The sequence below is a fragment of the Bipolaris zeicola genome, assembly GCF_000523435.1.
Source record: "Bipolaris zeicola 26-R-13 unplaced genomic scaffold scaffold_48, whole genome shotgun sequence".
Taxonomy (NCBI): Eukaryota; Fungi; Ascomycota; class Dothideomycetes; order Pleosporales; family Pleosporaceae; genus Bipolaris; species Bipolaris zeicola.
In genome coordinates, this window is record NW_006912097.1 from 19597 (window position 1) to 33810 (window position 14214).

General features: G+C 51.5%; 4 protein-coding genes across 4 annotated transcripts; 2 read left to right on the forward strand and 2 right to left on the reverse strand.

Moving 5' to 3' along the window:
* Positions 1–4312: 4312 nt before the first annotated feature.
* On the reverse strand, positions 4313–8401 carry COCCADRAFT_3872 (uncharacterized protein; the record flags this gene model as incomplete). The annotated part of the gene is made up of 1 exon (XM_007712679.1): positions 4313–8401. One exon carries the CDS (start codon positions 8399–8401, stop codon positions 4313–4315), a length of 4089 nt encoding a protein of 1362 aa, XP_007710869.1.
* Positions 8402–9262: 861 nt separating this feature from the next.
* On the forward strand, positions 9263–9466 carry COCCADRAFT_92474 (uncharacterized protein; the record flags this gene model as incomplete). The annotated part of the gene is made up of 1 exon (XM_007712710.1): positions 9263–9466. The coding sequence occupies one exon, from the start codon at positions 9263–9265 to the stop codon at positions 9464–9466; it is 204 nt and encodes a 67-aa protein (XP_007710900.1).
* Positions 9467–10013: 547 nt separating this feature from the next.
* COCCADRAFT_92593 (uncharacterized protein) lies at positions 10014–10445 on the forward strand (the record flags this gene model as incomplete). The annotated part of the gene is made up of 1 exon (XM_007712711.1): positions 10014–10445. One exon carries the CDS (start codon positions 10014–10016, stop codon positions 10443–10445), a length of 432 nt encoding a protein of 143 aa, XP_007710901.1.
* Positions 10446–12505: 2060 nt separating this feature from the next.
* On the reverse strand, positions 12506–13936 carry COCCADRAFT_3874 (uncharacterized protein; the record flags this gene model as incomplete). The annotated part of the gene is made up of 3 exons (XM_007712680.1): positions 12506–13355; positions 13409–13507; positions 13563–13936. The coding sequence occupies 3 exons, from the start codon at positions 13934–13936 to the stop codon at positions 12506–12508; spliced, it is 1323 nt and encodes a 440-aa protein (XP_007710870.1).
* Between the last annotated feature and the right edge of the window lie 278 nt (positions 13937–14214).

Genomic DNA, 14214 nt, shown 5'->3' on the forward strand with positions numbered 1-14214 from the left:
GACACCTCTTCCCCGCTTCCTTGCATTGCTATGACTCGCTAGACATGCCATGTTCTGCAACAATACCCGATGGTTGGCCTGAAAAATACTCCGAGGATGAAAATGGCTGATATCAGTCTGGATTCGGTTGTGTCGGCGATGCTGAGTGGGGGCGTAGTAAAGTCGGACCATGGCCGCGCCAAGCCAGAGTTCCAGGGTCCCCGTGGGTGCTTCAACATCGACCCTACTGTCTCGTAGACACTACGCATCGCACGCATCTGCAACCGCCAAATGCTGCATGCCACAGCTGCACTCTCTTTAAGCTCTTTTTCGTGCGTTCTTGCATTTTGCATTTCTTTGGTTTGCAGCGTTTGGGTTTTCTAAAGTCAATCGACCGCAATTGCACTTTCGACTGCCCGCACCAAACTTCCGACGCGTCTTCGCTGTTTTGTACAGCCAGCCCATTCACGCCTGCTTTTCTGTATATCTATCGCAGTTCTCTGGGCTAACACAGAGTATCCATGGCTACAATCAGGGTCGGTCAGACGGTAGAGACGACCGGTGAGCAGCAGGGGATAGTTCGATATGTGGGACCTATCCACGTATCTGATGGCACGTTTGTGGGCATAGAGCTGCCCACTCCTACTGGCAAAAACGATGGATCTGTACGCGGAGAGCGCTACTTTTCATGTCCACCGGGCCATGGCTTGTTCATACGTGATTCAAGTATTGCGGCTATAATATCACAACCAGCTCCACCGCCGCCTTCTACCCCCAAATCAGCCGCCCCAAAACCGAAACCACCGACGACTACGCCCAGAGCTCGGCCTTCGAGTGTCATTGCCCCGAAGCCTGGTCCTCCCGCCAGACCAACAGTAAACAAGCGACAGTCCGTTGCAGGCCCCCCAGCCCAAGCCGGCCTTCGCGGACCCGTCCGTAAAGCCAGCGTTGCCAGTATCTCCAGCAATCCTCCAGCAGAGAGTTCCCGCCCCGCCCCGCCGGCATCCCGACCAAGCATCGCCTCATCAGTCGCCAGTAATCCCACAAAGCCGCCTCGAGATGGCAATATCGAAACGCTACAAACAAAGATTCGGCATCTAGAGAAACAGCACGCAGAGGATCAAGAAAGGCTTAGGGAACTCACACAAATTAGGGATGAGCGGGATCGGTTTAATGGTATCATACAGAAGCTTCAGTCGAAATGCCAGTCCCAATATGGCGAGATGCAAGAGTTGAAGGATGCGCTGAAGGCTGTTCAGCAGGAAAATGAAGCCCTCACCAAGGCCCATCAAGATCATGAAGTGGACCTAGAGGATGCGTTGGTCGACAAGGAAATGGCAGAGGAGAGGGCGGATCAGGCTGAATCAGAGCTGGAGTCGTTGCGTAAACGGGTGGAGGAACAGAGCTTAGAACTTGACATTCTCCGAGACGAGGCCGAGCTTTTCACAACAGAAATGTCTGAAGAGCAGAAGCAAGAGGCTGGTTACTATCGCTTGCAACACGAAAACGACCGCCTAAGAAATGCGCTCATCACCCTCAAAGAAATGACAGAGGAGAGAGAACAGGATCAGAAGGCAAGGATTGCCGGACTGGAAGCCGATCTCGCGCAGCTCGAACGCTTGGAGCAGGAAAATGCCGCTCTTCAAGAGCGCGCTGCTGAATCCGACTCACTTGTCGACCATCTGAAGCAACAACTTGATGCCGCCAATGAATACGAGGATATGGTAGGAGAATTGAGCCATCAGAACCAAAACCTGCAAGATAGGATTGCGGAGCAAGAGATGATTGTACAAGACCTCGAGAACCTACGAGAGCTCAATGACGAGCTTGAGGTTCAGCATCTTGAACAAGAGGAGGATATGATGGCGGAGATTGAGATGAAGGACGCTGAGCTTGCGGAACAAGCACGACTGATTGCTGACCAAGCTGCCATCATTGCTGACAATGAATCCCTCATCACTAAATTCCGAGACCTTGTCATGGACCTGCAGACAAGAATGGCAGACGCCGAATCCTCTAAGAACATGACAGAAGCTCAAGTTAAGGACACTACCGGGCGGTTCAACCAGGTCATGGATCTGAACCGACAGCTCCACGCCGCCACTGTCTTGTCTACCACACGAGAGATTGAAGCTTCCTTGATTTCTTTGAAGGCTGATCAGCTTGCGGAGAAGCTTGAGATCTGGAACGAGACGGAATCGAAGGAGTTCACTCGCAGCGAATCTCTCCAGGCTTATCTCACTGCAGAGAGGATTGTTGGCAAATCAGAACTGCTCATGAATGTGCTACGGAGCACCAGCCGCCAGATGGGCAATGGCGGCCGTCTGGACGATGCTTTGACTAGACTTGTCTGTGGTCAATCCGTCGCCCATCTCGAGATGATTAAGGACGGCAGTCACCGCCTTTGGTCCGCTATCCGCAGCCTGACCCTTGCCGAGTTTGCAAACATTGGACCCACCTACCAAGAACTGATTACTGTAGAGCAAGTTCTCGATCAAGGTCTCAATGCTCTCAAGGCAGACACGGTCAACTTCGACGACTTTGCTGGAGCTCTTGAGCGTTCCACCAAAACACAAGAAGCAATCCTCTCGAGCCACCAAGAAATCCTGGCTGAGCGACCAGAAGGCGAGCTGGTATCTAGAATCACTTCCATTCACGCTCGCCTTGATTACATCGCCCATCTGTACGACCTGGCTACGTTTACTCTTCAAAAACTTCCCGAAAACATACTCGAGGAGTGCGAGTACACTCCAGAGCATTTCAAGACACCAGTGGAGACCACACAAGGTGCTCTTGCGGCTGCGATCAAGTTGCTCAAAGTTGTGGAGGCTTTGACTGCAGACAACATGTATCCCCGCCTTCCAGACGGCCTGGAGGAGGCCATTCGATTCGACGAAGGACTAGCGCAGGCTGCACAGGGAATTGCCAACTTCACCCAAAGTCTCGTGGAGGAAGTCGCAAAGCGTGTCAATCTCTCAGATCCAGAGTCGCTCTCTGAAAGTGAGATGGCTGCTACGAAGGCTGCAATCGATGATCTGGATTCGAAGCAGCAATCTATTTTCGTCACTGCTGGATTGAATAGTCTCACATCCAGCTTGCGGCACTGGACCGACCACGCCTCGGTGCTTTCCAACAACGTTGAAATTGAGCATGGTCCTACACCGTGGTCTCAAAAGGCCAAGGAAGTCGAGGCTGCACGAAAGAAGGACGACGAGGCGGTGCGTCAATTGCAGGCCCTCACAGCCGAGCACCGTGCTACTGTTCTCAAGATCCACGAGCGCGAGCAAATTATTGCTACAAAGGAGCTCGAGATTGAGCACCTGTCGGCTAAGATCCGGGATGCTGCCACCAAGACTGTAGGTCTCGAGGCCCTCCAAGAGGAGCTTGCCCTATGCCACGAGCAGATCGCGGAGCTCGAGGAGCAGAACAAAGCCCAAGCCTTGGATCTGGAAGCACTCAAGGAGCGCCTAGCCAACGTCGACGAGTACCGACGCAACGACCCAGAGCTCACCACCGAAAACACCACCGCCCCTATCGAACAACCCCAACAAGCCGCCGACCCACGAAGTGTCCCCGGCGGTCTCAAGACCTTCATCGACGCCCTGCAAAACGAGAACCACTGGCTCCGTGAGCGCGAGCACAAGGGCGCCCTCGACCGCAACATGCGCGAAATCTTCAGCAACATGGAATACGCTCCCCACGATGCTCCACACAAGGTGTCCCTCGCAAGTCTTGATGCCCTCGAACTCCTGTGGCTCGAAGACGACGAGTCTGAAGATGTAGAAGCATCGTCGCGAACATCCAGTCCTATCCCCGGCGGTGAGTCAGACTTGACATACCGCATTCCTCATAGCCAAGTCTCTACTCGACCGAAACTCTCGGCCCTTGAACTCTCGCACGTGACCATGGGATGGGAGACGCGTGCGCATAGTCACAAGGCGGTTCTGGAGCAGGCTGAGGAGGAAGTCATGTTTTTGTCTATGATACGCGATGATAAGGATTTGACGTGGTAGGATGGAAATATGGGGGATCGTTTGAAAAGTAGTGCGTGTGTTTTTAATTTTGGTTTGTCGCTGTGGAAGACAGAAAGAGAGAGAAGATACCCACCCCCTTTTTTTTAATATTGCAAAAAGAAAAGGTTCGCACTGTAGAGTTGAAAAATCACGATATCAATGATCGATTGTAACTTAACCCGAAACTTTTGTTCCATTTTCCCCCACGTTGTGTAAAATGTGGTATAGCATTTTTAGGTCCGAAAATCCGCTTCAACGCTCACAGGAAGGAGAAAAAAAACTCCAGTATATATAACCGAAAAAGAAGAAGAGGGAGCAACTTAATCAACGGTCCCCCACTGCGCCGTCCCAGCATTGCCACCCCCCTCAATCTGCCTCACCTCCCTTTGCCTCCTAACATTTCTCTCATAAAACTCTTCTTTCTCCGCTAACATCTTGCGCTCGACGCCGGCCCGATGCTCAACCTCCATTTTGCGCTGCTCAATCATTTTCAGCTCCGCACTCATCGCATCTCTGACCTTCCTCTCTTCAACTTCCGCACGTCTGGCCGCTGCTTCGCGCTCCTGTTCAGTGAGTAGTGCATGCCACGCTGCCTTCTCCGCACGCCTTGTGCGCTCAGCCTCGCGCAGGCGCTGGACTTCGAATTCGTGTTTCTGCTGCTCAAGTAGGGTGTACTGTTTTGTAGCTTTAGCCTGGCGGGCGAGATCGGCATCTAGGGCTTCTGATTTGCGGCGGAGAGAGTCCTTGTGGGAGAGTTCGTGCATGGAGCGTTGGTGTTCGAATTTTTCTTTTTCGTGGCGGATGCTGAGGTCGTGGTCTTTTTGCTTGTCGACGAGGGCGGCGATGGGGGCGGGGAGGCCGGTTGCGCCGACGGGTTGAAGGGCTGAGGACGAGTAGTAGACTGGGATGCAGGCTTTGTCGCGGAGGAGGTCGAGGAGGGCAGGGCGGATGGGGGTGCGGGAGGGGGTTGGGAGGAGGTCGACGTAGGAGTAAGGGGAGTAGTGGAGGTTGGAGGCTGGGTCGTGGTAGATGTGGGATGGATCGTTTAGGTCTTTCCAGATGTCGGTTTCGAGGAGAGTTTCGGTGATGGGGAGGGCGCTGTAGGGGTTGTCGAGGGCGAGGATGATGCTGGACTTTTCGTTTCGGGCGCGGAATTTGGCGTTTGCACCGTTGGAGAGTAGAAGGCGGATTACCTGGCGGAGTCGGGAGCGGTGGGTGGGAGTTATGACATTGGCATTGAGACAGAGTTCGCCAAGGGCATTCCTGCCGCCATGGAGTCGAGATGGGTAGTTTGGATCATGACCATGTTCGAGCAGGGCTTTGACGGACTCGACATTCAGCTCTCGTGCTGATTCGTGTATGCTACCATCGTTCCCTGCGGTGTGTGGGGCTAGTGTTTTCACCAAGGCTTCTCCAGATAGACTACCACTGGCGTAGAACAGTGCAGACTTGTTCCACTTGTCTCGGGCATCAACGTCCGGGCTTCGCTCTAGTAGCGCAGTAAGGATACCGTGGCGTCCCTCTCGCGCGGCAAGCATAAGCACCGTCGTTTCCGAGACGGGCGAGATGTTGCTCACGGAAGCACCGGCTTCCATCAGTGCGGAGATCACGGCATCTGAGATGCGCTTTTGCGGTTGAGCTAGTGCCCAGTAAAGTGCGGGGACTGTCTCCGGACCAGCCGCCGGGTGGAGCACTGTGGGAACCGATACATTTGGATTCAGACCGTGACTGAGAAGAAGCGTGATGAGAGCAGCATTGCGTGGGTAGACGGTCATGGCGGTGATCAAAATCGGCATCTTGTTGTTACCAGTTGCCATGTCATCAATTGCGAATCCAGAATCAAAACATGATTGTATTGCCGAAAAGACAACTTCGTCTTGCAATTTGGAGCTTAATAACGCTGGGACAATGACATTGAACTGGGGATTGTGAAGCATGAGCTTCTCAAATATGGTGTGACTGTGCTTTTGCGTTGCAAGAACAAAGCAAGCACCGTCTGCTGTGTTGACATCGGCATTGTGAGAGAGTAGGAGATCTACCAGGGGCTCAGTGTTGTTGCTATCGTGCTCACTGCTCAGAACAGCACGTAGAGCAGCGTCGATGGCGGGTTGGTCGACACCGCGATTGAGAAGCTCTTGCGCTAGCTGATTAGCATTCTTCTTGTTCTCGGCAAGCGAAAGGTTCTTGTCAGTGAATAGTGTTTGGAAGGCTCGAGTAAGACTAGGTCGCGATGCTTGGTGTTTCCCACTGAGAAGCAATGCCGTTAGCGAACTATCACCCGAGGCCACTGCAACACTCAGAGCCTCGCCATTGTTGTGACTCACAGAAGCACCTTGTCCCAACAACAGCTTGGTACTAGTTGTGTCCTTTGTCGAGACAGCGTGCCGTGTTTCAGCAGCGAGGGCCTGGTCCAAGGACTCTTGGGGTACTCCGAGCTTCAGAAGTGCGTCTAGGATCGGGGCCTTCTTCTGAGGGTCTTCGATTGCAGTGGCGTGTTTGAACGCAATGCTGAGAAGACTGGGGCTTGCAGTGAGAATCCGTTCGATGATGTCGATGTTGCCTGGGCCACCTTTGATGGCAAGTTGTAACGCTTGACCGGCTGGCTCTTCCTCAACTCCCTGGCTTAGTAGTAATTCGATGATTTCAAGCGCTTTAGCATGTCTTCCAGCATGGGATTCAAATACTAGGGGAAGGGCCGCCGAAGTCGACGAGGGTTTTGGTCTTGCATTGCAAAGCAGACGCAAAAGGGACATGTCAGCTTGGGCAACCGCCAGGGAAAATACTCTGCCTTTATCGTAATCAACGCTTGCACCTTTCCGAACCAGGTCTGTTATAAGGGCCACGTCTCGCGCAGAAGAGGTATCCGCGATCGCATCGACGAGAGCATGATCAACACCAGGGCCACGTGCGCCATTTTCGAGCAGCAAGCGAGAAAATTCACGTCGTTCAGATGCTGTAAATCCGTTTTGTAGAAGTCTGAATACTTCTCCCAGAGCCTCAGGTGATGGCCGTGTGTTGAGAAGCAACTTCAGTGCCTGGAGGTCCTTGTTGAAAACGGCAGCATGCAGAGCCCCGCCGTCGCCCGATTCAACTGGTGCATCAGCTCCAAGAAGAAGCTCTACCAGCTTATAATCTCTTTCTTTGATGGCCTGGGTAAGTAGTGGACCAAGCGGGCGACCTTTTACACCCTTTTGTAGCAATGCACTAACTACCCGGAATCTATCCGGTTGTGGCATGTTACGTGGCAGAGCATTTAGTGCAGCTACTGCATGCTGTTGGGCCAGTGGGGTCTGAAGGATAGCATCCACTATAGCCCAGTTGGAGTTGGCCAGAGCCTCCCTCAAGCACTCTGCTTCATTTGTTGTCGTGGAGACGCCATAACTAATCATCATCCGTGCACCAGCAGTGTCATTTCCACGTACGACGCAGATGAGGAAATCAGACAAGCCCCTGCTGTCGGGAGGTAGGCCACAGCAGAAGAGAAGCTGGAGAAATTGAAGAGTTGCCTGACGTGTCGGAAGTCTCATTGTCGTGTCGAGTGAATGTTGCAGATTTGATGGAGTCAGACGAATGGGACCGGAAACCAAAGCAACGGCAACTTTGTAATACTGTCTTCCAATGGCCATGTTTAGAGCGCTTGCCGTGTCGAAGTTTGGGTCGGCTCCATATGTGATTAGTAGAGATATGGTTACGTCAGAGGTCTGCTCGACAGCAGCAGGCAGGCATGATGATATGATATCGGGGCGAAGAGGCTTTGGGGCTCGTAGTAGAAGTCGAACAAGATTGAGGTCATTAGACCGCACAGCGTTGGCCAAGGCATTTGGGAAGTTGTTCAAGTTGGCACCGTGCCTCAACAGCTCAGTGATGCACGCATGGTCGTTTGCACTGAGGGCGGCTTTGAGTGCTTCGTCCAAGGTGGTCTGGTCAGCACCAGAGCTGGCCAGAATATTGACGCCATCCGCCTTTCGTAGGCTGGCGGCCTGCTGCAAGACAGTGCTTCGGCGGCGTAGCGAGGTGTTGGCTTGGGCTCCGGATTTCTTCTTCTTGTCCAGGGTTTCGATGACGTTGACCTTGGCTCCGAGACTAAGGAAGGCCTGAATCAAGCCAGGCCCTGTGGTTGCATCGCGAATGACGGCTGACAAGGCTTGGTCCAGCTCATCCTGGGAGAAGAGGGCGGCGTCCTGGGATTTATCCTTGTCTTTTGAACTCTTAAAGATGCTCTTCAACCCCTTCTTGGTCTCAGCGGGTTTGGCTCTGCGCTCTAGAAGAATGTTTCGCGCCTGTGCATGGTCCTCTTCGCTGGCAACAATGGCAGGCTGGGTGGGTGCGGGTAGAATGGCTTGGCGTTGGCCAAGGGGCGTCACTCCTGAAGCTTGAATGAGTTCGTTCAAGCCAACCCTTCGCTGCATCATGGCAATTGAGACACTGTCCAGAGTTGGTAGACACGGGATGAGCGGGTGCGCGTCTACATGTAAAAAGACATAGGCTGGTGAAGCGTTGCGTGGCGGGTACACGTATAAGTTGAGGCGGAGCTAGGTACACGCAGTCTGATTTGACCGCCAGCCACCATCGGCATGGTTGACGACGCCCACAGGACCCGAGTGGTCCGTCGCACTGCCCGCCTCGCCGGACAACTGGATGTATACAACATACTTACTTGCGCATACTTACAGAAGTACATACGAGAAGGAGCGCAACGATGGAGCGAGCACAGTTGTCAGCGGGGACACGATATGTCCCTATTCACCTCGTGACATGTCAGCAGTGTGGCATGAATACATACCCAACACTCCCTTTCATCTCAGCCACCTCCGACACTTGATGTCTGGAGCACTCGCTTACAATCCCTACTCGGGCACGACACATGACCTTCAGCATTGTACCAAAAGCACTAAATTCTCCCTCAATAACGGAAGTGGATACACCGACTTGATGTTTACCGTTTTCGTCGGCCCGTCCATCTGGACCCACGTTTGAGATTCACGGCTTGGTCTGCTCCTCTTCCCCAGGCACCGTTTCAGCACCGCCTTCATACATGTAGCTATTTTCTGAAGTCGGGGACCCTTGCGCAACTGCGCCGTTGTCAGCAACATTGCGGCACAGCTGTATGTAAGTACAGACTATAGTAAGCGGTATGTCACTGCATCTCTGGTCGCCGTGCAGGCCATGCTATAGTCTGCAAATGAATCTGGAAGAATTTATCTTTGGTCGACAAGACATGTGCTGTCTATAAGACCGCTGTTATTCATTGAATCTCCACAACCATATCGATGTTTTACGGGCGTACTAAACATCGCCGGGAGACCCACCCGTTGTCTGTCTGTGCGACGCGGATCCTCCGTGTCCGTATGGCAGGAACTTTTGTTTCAACCGTTCATCCCTCATGTGTCAGTCGCACAAATCCAAGTTTTTCTTGTACAAGTATTACCCACAGGGTCCACGGTCTAACTCTATTCCAGACTTTCGAAACCTAACACCAACTTTGGTATACATGTCAAACGTTCCGACAGCCAGATCCCCCGCGGCCTCGGCCTGTAGATACGCCACAGTAAGACCGTTATGAGGTTAACGAACAGCATATATAAGGCAGGCCACCTGCTGTGAGATTGATCCACAACAACTCAGTCATTCAGCACATTTCCACTCACAGCCTCTTTCACTCTTCGTTCGCTCTTTCAGGCTCAGGTAGCTCGCCCCTCGTTCCAGCATCACAGCATCGCTGAAAAGCATTCATCAACGCTCGACCAATATACATACCTTGCGCTCATAGTCTAGTCTTTTATATACACCAAGACAATCAGCCACAAACCCGTCAAAATGCGCACCTCATTCTTTCTCACTATCATTTCCATTGCTGGCTTTACTGCGGCAACACCTCTGCGTCGTCTACCATTCCCCGCCGCTGGAGGTGTCGTGACCTCTCGAGTTGCCGTTGCTCAGGGGGACATTGCCCAAGCCTGCAACAAAGCCGCCCTCCAGCTGCCTGCATCTGGCCTCGCCGCACCATCTGGAAATCCCATCATGGTCGCTTTGGGCATTGGAACACAAAACTACACCTGCGCCGACTCCAGCTCCGCTCCCACCTCTATCGGCGCCGTAGCCCAGCTTTTCGACGACACCTGTAATGTAGCTGCCAATCCCGCCATCGCCACCAGTGATCTTCCTTCCTTCGCCCTCGCAGGTTCTCATTTCTTCCTTGACAACACAACACCCGAGTTTGATATTGCGTCGCTCGGTAAAACCATCCTCAAGAAGGCGCAGGAGGTCGATGCGCCCAACCCCGCTAGCGATGTCAAGTGGCTTAGACTTACCGCCCAAGCCGGATCAACTAGCACCGTCAAGGAGATTTACCGTGTGCAGACTGTTGGTGGAAAGGCGCCTGCTACTTGTGCGGGTAAGGCGGCGGGTGAGGTTATTACTGTGCAATATAAGGCTCAGTACTGGTTCTACTAAGAGGAATTTGTATGACTAGGGACTAGAGACGTCAAGCCCCAGTCCGAGATCCAAATGAGTGAGAGATGAGGAGTAGAAGCTGTTGCTGCCTGGTGATTTTACCCCTGTATTGAATTGTCTCTTCTTTCTTTCAACGCTATCTTTATGAAAATGTTTAGGTCCTGTTTTTTGTTGTATGATTAAGATATGTAACAGCATATACCAATTAGAAAACCAAGGTTATCTTTCTATTACCCATGTTCCAACTCCATCCTACCTATCAGCCAAAAAGGCACTGAGAAAAATCCAACACTTTTCTATAACTCCCTTAACCACCTAACGACAATCTACGCCCAAGCCACGTACCTCAGCTCCGCCATATCCTCCAGTGCCCTCTCCGCCACCCCAAAATTCTCCAAACACACTCCTCACTCCCTCTCTCTTCTCCCTCTACATCCCATCCTCTCACTATCCACACACACACCCCAACACATTTCACTTACACACCCACAACCCGCTATCCCATCCCATTCTCAAACCCTTACTAACACCAAAGTCTGCTAGATATACGCGGGAAGCACAACTCCGCAGTAACTCGGTATCGCTAACGCTAGCAAGGCTAATTGCATTATAAGCTGAGCGCTCTTACCAAGCTTGGCATATCACAACGCTTGTCGGACTCTCTAGCTGCCAGCGTAGTTGCTCTTAGAGATAGCGTACCTACCGCTGAAACTATGCTTACTATATATAGTGTCTACCTGTCTGCGCTACTACCCGGGCTACAGCGTTGATTATCTGTAGTTTATCTACGATGCAAAACGCGTTGTGAGACTGGAGTTCCTAAGAAACCGAGATTTTGTTGTCGCAATGTAGAGACCTCCTGATGGTACAAAGTCTGTTCTTACATAGTAGAGTAGGCCTGATTCGTCGCCTTCTACGGAATTGGGCGATGTGCCTGCAAATGCAGCATCGCTTCATTTCTTCGAGTACTTTAGTTGGCTCTTAAACCAAAGCCTCTTTCCATTCGAAAATGAATCCTTCTTTATTACCTATGACACGTATTACCTAATGTTCCGCGGGATATACTGTTAAACATCGCAACCGCTCTCTCACTTCATATCTTATCCAACCAGAGCATGTCCTGTCCAACATCTCCCGCTGAAGTACCGAAATCATGTCATAACTACGGCATTAGTTCATCTTTGCCTTATAATTAATCAAAATTAATGTATTTATGTACTCCCGTTGCGATCTGGCAAGTTATTTTCCGGCACTTAGGGGGAGACATTCACACTATCTAAACATGCTCATATCTCATGGCCACTTAGTATATATATCTAAATCATATTTTACTTTACATCCTACCTAGTCTCCCTCAAACATGTAAATACGACAATATACTTCATGATCTTATTAACCTCTGCTCTTATCGGGGCATGTCATTGCGGTCCCACAATTGACATTGAAGTGCCAAACAAGGCATACAACGCTCTATAAGGTGTGCCAGCGTACCACTGTAAGGGGCAAGGTATTACTGTCGCTTAGTTTAGCTCCTGATATCTGCTAATTTCTCAGGCTACTTATGTCTATGGTGGCTCGGCCAAGAAGGATTCTTTCTTGGGTGTTTGCTCAGGATCTACGCCTACAACTTGGTCTCCAGTTGGATCCTGTTATTTAACCGGCTCTGAAAAAACTTGGGCATTGAATTTCGGTGTACGCTTAATGAACTAGCTATGCGATTTATTCTAATCTCGAAGTAGGTAGTCTGTTGTGAAACCGTAACAGATAAGGCGAGATAGTTATAAGCGGTAATGTCCATCTAATCGGAATAGAACAACAGTCTTAGTAGAACACAAGTTGTGTTTTTTATTATAATACTACTAATACTATCCCGCGCTTAAGTAATAGTACTTACAGCACGCCTTAAACCCACTAGACGACATCACCCAGAGCAAAACCTCATATACAGCATTCGAATATCATCATGACATAAATTGATTATCCATCATGTCCAAATATGAAAATAATAAACACAAAGAAGGAGCACAAAAAGTAAGTGCAATCACCCCAACCCCCCATTTTTACTTGGAGAAAATAACTCCAGCCTGATCAACACCATCCGCCGCGCGACCCAAAAGCCCAACAATGCTCTTACCAGCCGGCGCAGTCCTCATAACGCAATCGATTGTCTTAGCACCTGTGGAAACAGTCTTTCCAGCACTGGTCTTGAACTCAACGTAGAAGAGGCGGTTATCTCCGTTCCTCTGGCCCTGACACATCGTCACAGCCATCAGCGTCTCTCCACTCGCCAGCGTCAAGCTAGTCTCCGTGCCACCAGTACCGCCATGCGAAAGAGTCTGGCCAGAAGCAAGCTTCAACGCAATACTGTCGACGCGGTCAGCCCCACGAAGCGTGACCGACGCGACTTTAGCGCCGCTAACACCAGCAACGGTATCGAGATCGTTAAACCAGTTTCCGCCTTCGCCGCCGAAAGCGTCGGAGAGAGTAAAGCGGTCGACGGCGGCCCAGTCAAAGTCGACGAGCACGCCGTTGTGGTCGCTGAGGATGTCGCCGTTGTCCTGGAGGAACATGTGGCCTGCGTAGTCGAATTTCTTGGCTGTGAGCTTGACGGCGGCCGAGCCGCGGTACCAGGTTTTGTCCACGATTTCGCACTCGTTGGTGGTCGAGGGGTTGGAGCAGAGGAGGGCGTCTGCGCCTTTGGCGGGGGGCACACCCTTTTTGATGAGATCGACCCAGACGTCCGTCATGCCGTTTTGCTCCTTGAAGACGGCGGGGATGTCGTCGGTGCGTGTGTAGCGAGAATTTGAGTCGCCGAAGACGATGACCGGGTTGCCGATGGAGTAGGTTTTGATGTAGTCGGAGACTTGGCGGAGGTTGTCTGCTCGGGCTTTGTTGTCGGCGTCCGTGGTACTTTGGATTTGTTAGTTGCTAGTTGAGGCATTGATGTTTCAATTAAGACTTACCCAGCGTCTGCGTGCAGGTTGTATGCGTCGATGACGACGCCCTCGGCGAACTTCACTCGCATGGCAGTGAAGCCCTTGGGTGTAAGGCAGTCTGCGCTACTGTTGAGGGAGTACTGTTAGTATCAAGTTTCACCCTTAAATTTATCGAACTTACTCGAAAGTACTGCAAGTGTTCCATTTAACCCTGTTAAAGCTGGTAAAAGGATAGTTGCTCAGCGAGTTCAGGCCGCTACCGAAAGGTACACCACCGCTAGTGGCTGTTCGGAATGGATGCTTGTCGCTTGCATAGAGGGTAGCGTGGTAGTTGAAGTCCTCTTGAACATGGATGAGCGAGATGTTGTATTTTGTGAAAAGCTCTCCGATACGAGCAGTGTTGGTCGTCTTGTCACCAGGGACATCGTTGCCATTGAGGGCAGCGGGAAGGCCAGCAACGTTAAATGTGAGAGTGTTCAATGTGCCCGAAGTCTGAGCGAGGCTCAGAGGGAGCAATGAAGAGAGGGCAACGGCCGAGGCAAGGATGGAATGCATCTTGAAAAAAGCGAAGGAGTGGTCAGGTTTGCTGCTGTGTAGAGGACAATCCTCAGAATCTGGTGATAGATCATCGCTCTTATACAAACAGAAACATTCACAACCATTGTAAATGGCTGTATGGGTGGGGTTCAAGATAGGTCAGGCGCACTTAGACGTCACTAACGACTAGAAGTAAAGATTGTTGGCATGTGCGTTAAACTGACTGCGCCTTGTCCGTCGGAGGCACAGGTATTGTCGGAGAGGGATGCCTTTACAGTAAGGACCAGTACATGTCA